The sequence below is a fragment of the Protomyctophum bolini genome (genome assembly GCF_963924005.1).
Source record: "Protomyctophum bolini genome assembly, chromosome: 1".
In the NCBI taxonomy this organism is placed as follows: Eukaryota; Metazoa; Chordata; class Actinopteri; order Myctophiformes; family Myctophidae; genus Protomyctophum; species Protomyctophum bolini.
Window position 1 is genome coordinate 38,573,668 of NC_137862.1, and position 10,544 is coordinate 38,584,211.

Below are 10,544 nucleotides of genomic sequence, written 5' to 3' on the forward strand. Positions count from 1 at the left end.
TTACTCTGAAAGCCTTTATTTTCAATGAATACAAAAAATACATTTTCTTCTCGAGGCCAGATAAATAGTTCTCATACTGTATGTTATTACTTATCTTTATGTACTATTGTCTAATTCAGTTTTACGGGGAAGAAAAACAACAACAGTTTCTCCCATGATGCCACTGAAACATTACACATCACACAACATCTTAACGGTGACAGATATACACAATGATCTTCAATATCCTTGTCACATAGTGGCTTAAAAAGGACAAAAATAAAGGGGAAAAATCCATAAAACTTCAGTGATTTGAACTTGTATAACATACAATAAAGCATTCAGACAGACCCAGAATTGTAGCCTGTCCTACATCCGAAGCGTTGTGGTACATGCCCATGGAATGCAGCACAAACATGTTCGTGTGTGTGTGTATATATATGTATATATATATACACACACATACATATACATATACTGATGGCATTTCACACATTCACACATTTTTCTTCGACTGGCCGACACCACCTCTTAACAGTCCCCAAAAGGCCAAAATGTCCACAGCAGGCAGGAACAACGCGAAAACAGACTGGAGATGGCGATTTATGCTGAGTCGTGCGACCAGTGTCAGGCGCCAAACATAGCCGTGTTCAGTGCACGACACCGTCGTACGACAAAGTAGAATTGAGCCTTGAAGCAGCAGGTACACCGTTTAGAGGAACACTGGACAGTAAAGCCTAATCAACCCTTCTATGACAATGTGTCATGTAATGTGTCCCTCGACATACATGCCATATCCTCTTTGACTGAAAAAAACAACAACCTTTTATCAACACTGTTATTCTTGTCAAGCGGTACATTGTACAACACATCTTGTCTGCCGATCACAATCCCTACCATGTACATCAGTGACTTAACGTTTAAATTTCAAGGACCCCCAGTTTGCTAATGTATATGCATTAGGCCACTGACCCCCCGCCCCTTACAGATGTACAGATGAAACCAAATGGACATTTGGTTCCATCTGTACACTGTCAGTTACAAACTTGTAAGTGTCTGACATACACTATACATGTCCAGATAGATGCCTTCCATCCATCTACAGTATACACTATACATGTCCAGATAGATGCCATCCATCCATCTACAGTATTCTGATGAGGTGAAAGCTGTCAACTCAAGCAGACAATGTGCGGGCTATCGGCTAAGGCACTAATAATAAAAACACTACAGACTTATCGGAAAATGAGCGCTGATGGACTCCAGACACAAAATAAGGCCAGAAAACCAGCAGTTTGTCCCCACACCCCGCATTCTCTTATACAATACTGAAAAAACAAGGTCCTATCACCAACTATTTGTAGTCTGAACACCACTGTTGTCCGTAATGCGAAGGTCAGACTTTTAAAGAGTTTTGTATGACGGCAACAGAGTTAAACCACAAAGCCATGCATTATTTATGACACACTGCAGGAGCAGGGCATAATCTTATGAGATGCTGTCTATTCGGAAACCATTCTTTTTTCCCCCTCCATATTATAACACGAAGGCCGACAAACACTGCAATCAAATCTGGTAAACACATGGTTAACGAGGGGAAAGATCCACAACACTTTCACAGAGCACCGTTAGGATTATGAGGACCGAACGGTACGGTACAAGAAAAGTACAATCAAGATTTCACTTTCCAACAAAATTGCAGTTTAAAACTGCAATTCACATTATTATGCATCAATTCTTCTTTATCGCTTCACAGAGGTGGGGTTTCTCTCTATGGCATTCGTTTTATCAGGTTTGGGAATAGTTTCTGTACTTACTCGTTTGAAAACAATTATCTGACAGTGTTACAGGATTGCTGAAACTATATACTTCACTATCGTACACAGTTAATTTAATCCATTTGTAATTCTGGGAAGCATACAAATGTAAACCAAATGGTTACATCTGTACGCTCCCCAGAGTTCAGCTCATTCATAGAGGTACCACATTGCATTCATATTTATTCATGAGGTCAAAGGTGTTTACAGTCACCCAAATGACTTGTTTTCTATCAATTACACACCCCAAGTTTTGATTTTTATGGACATTTTTATATATTTTTGTCACATTCCTATAAGTCAATAAATTGATAACCGGTGGAGTCAGTCTCCTACTGACTGATTACCTGGTCATAAATTGTTGGCTTAGTGTGTCCAAAAAAGAATGAAAAGAAATCAAGGTTTCATGGGGTGTGTAATTGATGGAAGACAAGTCATTTCTTGGGTGAACTGGGTTTAACACTATAAATTAGCATTTTGTGTTGTAGCCTATCCTATCGCATTCCAAAAACATCAAAACAAAACAAAAAAAACGAAATCAAGTATAGTGATATTTCTTACGTCATTTCGTTCATAACTTATTTGTACAGTGTCCAGAGTTTTGTGATACATAGGCTAAAGAAAGCAACACTGCCCTCTAAGCACCATCAGTGTTATTGCATCATGAGCTTGTAGTAAATACCATTATGGCTCCATAGTACTGTAACTTGTAAACTACTGTATAAAGTTGGTTTTTTTGCTTAGTTTTCACCTTTTTTTCCACAATAAAAAAATAATAATTAAGAAAGCGTACTAGCGGTGCATGGTTCAGGAACTTGTCTGTAGCACTATATGAGCTCTGCCAATTGTGTTATTTAGCAAGTGACATTATATATGGTTTCAAATAAAATATGTGTTGCAAAAAAAAAAAAAAAAAAAAAGAAATTGGTTTAAAACCCCAGTTGTGATGAAGAAAGAAAAAAAATAAACACAAAAATACAGTAGTAACAAGTATCCGTGGTAACACCTCTTCCTATGTAGGGAAGCATTCATGGGAGTAGCACGGACTAACACATTCTGCTTCATAACACCTATATTCAAGGAATTATATACGTACCAACAACATATCGTTGCTGTCGGGCAGAATCATTTTATCTCCAACCTTTTGTCTTTTTTCATAAATTAATACTTAATCATACTACAGCATCACACAAAAGCATCAAAAGTAGCAGAAATCTGTAGCTTATGCTTTTTTATGTAATACTGAAAAGTAACAGCTTTGGACACAATAGTTTTAACTTTCCACCCGACAGAGACGATATAGAAGGTTCAGCTTCAGTTTAAAAAGTGGGCTCGTTTGTAGCCCCGTCTAGTGAAAGATTACAAAGTTTCCCGAAACCAAAGGTGTGTAAAAGATGCTTATAATCACTGTCTCCACAAATCCAAGAATATTTCCAAAAAGACAATATATATCATTCATTATTGAAATATACAGTACGCACGGTCCAAATACATCAACATCCCAGTTTTATACTTTGCCTTCATAAATGGGACTAATGAGCACCAGACCATGATTTGAAGACACGGAGCAAACACATGATTCAGACGGATATTAAGGTGCTAATGTTGTTATGCTAGTACGTTACCCACATATTCATAAAGCGTCTTTGAACAGGGGTCTGAATCCGAGCCCATCTGCCCCTTTAAGCACCTAAAGAACAACTGACCTACAAGCTCACAAACACGTCACATTAGCGAAGCATTGTGAGCTTGTAGATCGGCTAATTCTGAATCATTTTGAAAACATTTGAAGATGATCGCGGTTAAGTCATGATTTTATACAGCCATATTACATCAACACCAATATTAAATACTACTGAATGCGGCAGTTGCCTTTTTAATTAAATAAAGGCTTTCCTCGTTTTTAACTTTGAGTGCCCGGATCCTCCCTTTTTACCAATATTAAATACGTTCATCTTCTAAGACATTTTATGAATACGGTGCTCAGATTTTCAGGGAAAAAAAGGAAAAACTGTTAACTTCAGGGCAAGTGTGAGACTGTGTAATCTGTACGTTTGTCCCCTGGCTGTGTCACATTCTGGTTGAGATTCTATCATTCATAGTAATTATTACTCTGTACATGAAAGACATACAGGACACATGTCCTGAAGCCATTTCGTATCCAGAGACCCTTATTTTGGTTTGTAAAGTTACACTCTGTGGAAACAGCACCACCCTGTGGAGTTACCAGCGGTACTGCAGCAGTACAGAGGAATAAGACATTTAGTCATCGTCTTCTCGCAGCTCGCTGGGCAGGAACTTGTACTGCTGCTGTCTGATCTGAGCCAGCTTCTTCCTGGCCTCGTCCAGCTCTCGCTCCTTCCTCAGCATCTCTTCCTGGGCTGCGATGATCTGGACGCGTGGACAGACAATCAGACAGATGGACAACATACGCAAACATTTATTATTCCTCTACAGCCTGGAACGGCTATCATATCGTTGCTGTCAGGGAGAAACTGTGTATGTTATTATGTAAATGAATGCCCTACGACCCAGGCACCTAGGGTGGTAATATAGCCTGACGGCGTGTCGCGGGTTCGAGTCCCGATCCCGACGACCTTTGCCGCATGTCTTCCCCCCATCTCTCCCCCCCTTTCCTGTCGTAATACTGTAAAAAAATAAATCAATAAAGGCAAAAAGCCAAAAAAGAAAAATGTATTGCCCTACTTCGTCATATAGGAGTGTCGCACAAAAGTAGTGAAAATAGCCGATCTACAAGCTTGCTTGTAGATCGGCTATTTTCACTACTTTTTAGTTTATTAGTTTATTTTCACTATTTAAGACATACTTTTGGACATACCGAGATTCCACCCGACAGCAACGAAATCACAAGTCTGCTTCCATCTCTCCTTCAACTCCCCCAGACCTGCTATCCTCTAGCTGTCCACCAGATGGCATTAAAACAGGGCTCAGCTGGTTAACACATACTGTACATTGAGACCCTCATTTGGGGGTGTTTTCATATCAACCAGGTGGGGGGCTGCGGAGGGTCTTACCTGTGCTATCCCACCCACAAACTTGGTCTTGACCACCACGTTGTGCTCATCCGCTTTGTCGAACGCCGCCTTCTGCGCCGCGCGCACCAGGTTGTCCGACGCCCTCTTCACCGCATTCCCAGCAGCCTTTAGGAAGAATGAAATGTCTTAAGTAGCAATACAACATTAACAGCAACGACTATGTACAGTACCATGTCAATACAATACCAATAACACTATATCGTAGTCCAAGTCAAGCATCGTATAACGATTAGTTGCCAGTGTTTGGGAACATCAGGCACATTTACAATCATTTATATTTTGTGGCTCACCAACAATAACATATTTTCAAGGTAACGTGACATCTATTACACTGATAGCTCTATTAATAATACAGTTGAAGTTCTGTGGATATGGAACAATTTCAGCACTAATCACCATTATATTTGTGGCACATTTTCTGCTCGTCTTCTACAGTATATGAAGTTGATGTTACGTATACTGTACTGTATGTGGGTATGTGTGTGTGCCTGTGTTTGTAGATTATGGCCAGGGGGAGGGAGCCTATTTCACCCATGCAATAACCCAGAGAGTAGAGAGAGGGAGAAAGAACCTATATCCCTGCACACAATAACTCAGGCAACGCATTCATACCAAACCTCAGCCAGTGCCGTTTCTACGGGGGGGCACTAGGGGGCGCTGCCCCCCCAGATAGACTTTGTGCCCCCCCAGTCCAGAACCCTACCCCACCATTATTTTTAATGTTTTACAGGTTTAAAATATATATAATGTGTTATTTTCATGTTCTTTGTGTTTATAATAAATTTACATTTTCTAATGAATTCATAGTAATAAAAATGCAATAATAAAAAGTAGCCTACACTGGCACCTAGTCGGTGCACCTAGTCGGATTCGTTTTGATGCAGCGCACCAAAAGCTACGTCATTACCAGTTTTGCCACGCAGGGCGGGTCAATTCAAATATTTTCAGACTTCAGTCACAGTGAAAACAAACCCAAACCGGTAAAATTGAATCATGGATATTAGGAACTGGCTCAAAGGCTAAACACCAAACTCTATAAACCCACCAGCGCCTTCAGAAAGGTAGACTGATGACGATACTGAAACCACCGCCATGTCGCCTGTTGTTGTTAATATTGCGGGGAGTCGTTCGAGCACCGAGCACAACTAAATGCACAACGAAATTCGGTCGTCGGATCACATTACTGGGGGTTCGCGAGTGTCGGATAGCATTATTTCAGTGAGGCAGAGGGCTGCTGTAGCAACTTCCACAGCAGCAGCTCAACTTTCGGACCTCCACCACCACCGCATGCTTCTCCACCAGAGGTTCTTGGTTCTGGCACACCGAATCAGGTAAAACGGGACAAATACCCAAGTAGTCATAATGGCAAAAAACGCTCGTTTATGAGTACATGGTTTCAGGGCAGGGACTGGCTGGAGACAGCACGGAACAGAATCAAACAAAGGCTTAAATAAGCATGCGCTCTCTAAAGAGCATTTGACGTGTGCCGACATTTGGAGCGAGGGAGACAGACGCGCAGATCCCCCCCCCCCCCTTTGCCTCCCGACATAAATACACTAAATAGACTTGTTGTTTTTGGTTGGTGCATAAACTTTTACTCATATTCCCCTACCGTGGAGATGGCGACATATAAAAGTCACTATAGGCCTAAATGCTCAACTATTTGTTGGTGATTAATGGTTGGTGCATATAGGCTATAGTCTTTTTTTTCTACTTTCCTCCCGCCGTGGAGATGCTCATTGTGTTCATTGTGTTGTTGGTGCGATGCGATCGTGTTTCCACATGACAGTATATAGGCTATGTTTGTTTGTTTGTTCTGTTGGCTACAATAATTAGGTTATATCATTTGTTTTGGTGTATAATTGGAACCTATACTTGTAGCCCTTCTCCAAGCCTTTTGTGTTGTTTTATTGTATAGGCCTATGTGAGAGCTTAATTGCTATATATGGATGTGAACTTGAAAAATCAACTGCCCCCCTTAGAAATATGAATGCCCCCCTGCTGATTATTCCCTGGATACGGCACTGACCTCAGCATGCTGATTGATGCGTGGCTTATTCTGAATAAAGGCTGTCGGTACGTACGTACGTACGTACGTACGTACAATCCCTTGAATATACAGGCGTTATGAAGCAGAATGTGATACTTCTGTGTGTGCGCGTTACCTGTAGTCTCCTCATGGCCTCAGAGTCCTGGTCAGCCTTGACCTTACAGGCCACCAGCAGCTGAGCCGTGGAGGCCGCTACCAGCTTGGCGGAGGAGATGAGCTTCTCCTCGCTGGCATGGCCCTGGACCGAGGCATTGGCTGCTTCACACAGGGCACTGGTAGCTGCTGCTACCATCCGAGCCTGGTGGAGGGAGAGAAAAACAAGAGAGAAAAATACCCAGACCGTCAAAATGTGTCCTGTTCAGAATGCTTATTGGGTGTAATGTTTTTTAGTGGTCTAAAAGAATAACCAACAACATAATTAAACTTGAATTGAGGGGGGAAAACTGCTTGTGTGCTTATAAAACTAACTAATTAAAGTACAATGCACCACAATAGAAACAAGCCCCCTCTGGCGATTTGTGTTATTCTTTTAGCATACCCTTTGACTGCACTACCTGTAGGCTACTGTTAACAGACCTGTTAATAAAGTATGAATCCGTTTTTAATCATTTAAGTTTTGTAAAAAAACAAGAAAAAAAACTAGATTTCTTAAAAAATAAACTAAGAAATCGACTTTGAAAACAAAATAAAATAAAAACGATTGAAAACTGTCCTTTTTAAGGATATTTCTTAGTGGTCATTAAGTGTAATTTCTTTATTTATTTGAATACTTTATTAACAGAATGCAATTTGTAAGGGGATACCATTTACAATGATAACACAAAAAACCCCTGGGGACTTGTTTCCATTGTGGTCCTGTGTATTAAATTAATTGATAATGTTACATGTTCAAAATGTTCCACTCACCGCTGAGATGAGCCCTTGGGACCACTGTCCATCATCCACGGCGTTGCCACTGCTGGCGCCCACCTTGCCCTGGGCCACCAGCTCCCTCTGGGCAGCCGAGGCAGACTTGACCAGAGCGCTGGTGGCTGCAGCGATGGACTTGGCAGCTTCCAGAATCTGCTCCTCAAAGTCCAGACTCTCATCTGCTTGCTGGGAGAGAAACACCGTCACAATCAACAACTTGGGGACGATGGACTAGAGAGCTTGCTTTTACTATATCGTCACCGTCTGGCAGAAACCTCTTAGCTCCATATATGTTGCAGTGTATTTATTCTATTTTGTGATAAATGAATGCTCTACTTGATCATAATACAGTGTCGCACCCACAAAAGTAAACAATTAGCAGATCTACAAGTTCAAAACGTGTCACATCACAACATGTTTTCAGCTTGTAGATCGGCAATTTTTTCCATTTTTGAATTTGAATCCTGAAAAGTAACAGTTTTGGTCATATGAGGTTTCCTCATGATATACTGTATACAATAACTTAAGTGATATATCAGGTTATTATTTTGTTATCACTAACCTCACTTTGTACCATGTTTATTTTAAGTATGTAAATAAGAAAGGTTTCCCCAATGCTATAATCAATTCCAGTAACACGCTCTGTTCCTTTTCTATCGACAGTAGGAGATAAGATTGATTCAATACATTAATATAGAAATTCTTCATATAATGTAGTTCAAACTTGTCATAATGTAGCAGTACAATGAATGAATGCTTTCAGTGAGTGGTGCTAGAAATAATCACCTTTATATATATATGTCTTGACTTGTAATAATATAAAGTAATAATAGAAGATAGTAAGCTTGTAATCAAATTAAATTTGTGGGTGCATTTATGCCTTTATGTGTATTGTGTACAAGCTCACAAGGAACATGAACTTGTAGATCTGCAATTCTTCTGCTGCACGCGACACTGGCGTGTAAATCAGGCTTAATGAAAACAGCTTGGGAGTTGGGACGGTCGCAACAACAGCTAGCTAAAACTGCAGTATACTGCACATGAGAGCTACCAACACACAAGACACATTGAACAAACGTGGCGGTATTTCAAAATCATAGAAGAATATTTTCTACTTCAGCCCGTCCTTTGAAACACCAAAACATGCTCTCTCTCTCACACACACACACACACACACACACACACACACACACACACACACACACACACACACACACACACACACACACACACACACACACACACACACACACACACACACACACAGAGAGAACACGTCTGTAGACAGGGCGGGACACTGTAGGAATATGTTTGATATATAGTTGGGACTGAATAACAACCTAATATATCAAACATATCACACAGAGCCCTGCAAAGAAGGCCTCCGGTGGGGTGTGGGGTAAGGGGGTGGGGTAGGGGGCTAACTGGACTTTGTGGGAGAGAGGATTGGAAAATACTTTTGGCTTACAGTTAACTGTATAGGTGAGTGGATAGAAGACAAGATGCATGATGGGAGAGAGGGAGGGGAAAACGACACTGTACATTGGTTAGAGCCCAACCGATATAGCAGCCATTATTTTGACTATTTTTAATACATCGCAGTGTCTGCCATGCAGTCAATGTGTCCCACCTTTTAAAAACTTTCAACCTTGCATCCCTATTTGGGCATGTCATTAATAGGTGAAACGTTTCTGATATCTGCAAACATTTTCTAACATTTTCTTTTTTTAATACAATCAACCATATAGGTAAAAAAAAAAAAAAAAGCGCTCCTCTGTCCTCAACAGGGACAGCTTGCATCAGAAAATATTTGATACCTGCATGGGCACTTCACCCACCCAAATAAAATAAAACTGGAGCACTCCACTGGTCTGCACATTCTTTATCGTTTGGCAGGGTGACTGGCGTTTCAACTTTTGTCTTCCTCAGAGTAAAACAGGTTTGTCTGACTGCCCAGGTATTATATATTTTCTGTTGGGTAATCGACCGTGGGCCTATACGACTGTCCAAAATGGGGATAGGACCCAGAGACCTGTCATCGGTCGGGCTCCAGAATGAAGGGACAGTTTACTGTATTCCTGTCAATGTAAATGGAGATGTATGGGACGTTATGCTGTAGGTCACGCATGCACGCACGCACGCACGCACGCACGCACGCACGCACGCACGCACGCACGCACGCACGCACGCACGCACGCACGCACGCACGCACGCACGCACGCACGCACGCACACACGAGTTAAAAGGACGTACACACACAGAGAGAGTTAAACATACACAATAGAGACAGGTAAAAGGACATACACACATATAGAGACAGGTAAAAAGACATACACATTACACACATATAGAGACAGGTAAAAAGACATACAGACAAATTCAGGAACGGGTCTCATGGTCGCAGAAAACGTATTTCCTGTAGGCGGAGGCGACATATCTTTCTGTTCATACAACAGACAGATTGGGTATTGTGTAAGACTGACATTATGTATCTTTCAGGACCTTTCACTGCTTCATCTCCACCATTACTCTATGGCTCTGGTTTCAGACACCGCAGTGTATTTTTTGACATTCCGTTTCTCTCCAAAGTTGAATGTTGCCACTACTGTTGGCGCAGCCATAAACTACACAGGTTCATCGATGTTCTGGGCATCTTTGTAAAGTTAGTGTTAGTAAAAAGCAGGTAAAAGAGTAATGTTTGAGCAGACCAACATCAGTCACTCTACCATTCAA

The 10,544-nt window shown here is 41.2% G+C and overlaps 1 protein-coding gene across 3 annotated transcripts in view; it reads right to left on the reverse strand.

Moving 5' to 3' along the window:
- The window catches only part of tln2a (talin 2a), a 163,373-nt gene continuing 152,829 nt past the window's right edge, over positions 1 to 10,544 (reverse strand). For all 3 annotated transcript variants that reach the window (XM_080766374.1, XM_080766373.1, XM_080766372.1), the window contains 4 exons: positions 7,809 to 7,997; positions 7,018 to 7,200; positions 4,832 to 4,957; positions 1 to 4,187 (listed from right to left, as the gene is read on the reverse strand). In XM_080766374.1, the coding sequence (XP_080622500.1) occupies positions 4,059 to 4,187; positions 4,832 to 4,957; positions 7,018 to 7,200; positions 7,809 to 7,997 (627 nt within the window). In that variant the 3' untranslated portion in view covers positions 1 to 4,058. The remainder of the gene's footprint in view (positions 4,188 to 4,831; positions 4,958 to 7,017; positions 7,201 to 7,808; positions 7,998 to 10,544) is intronic.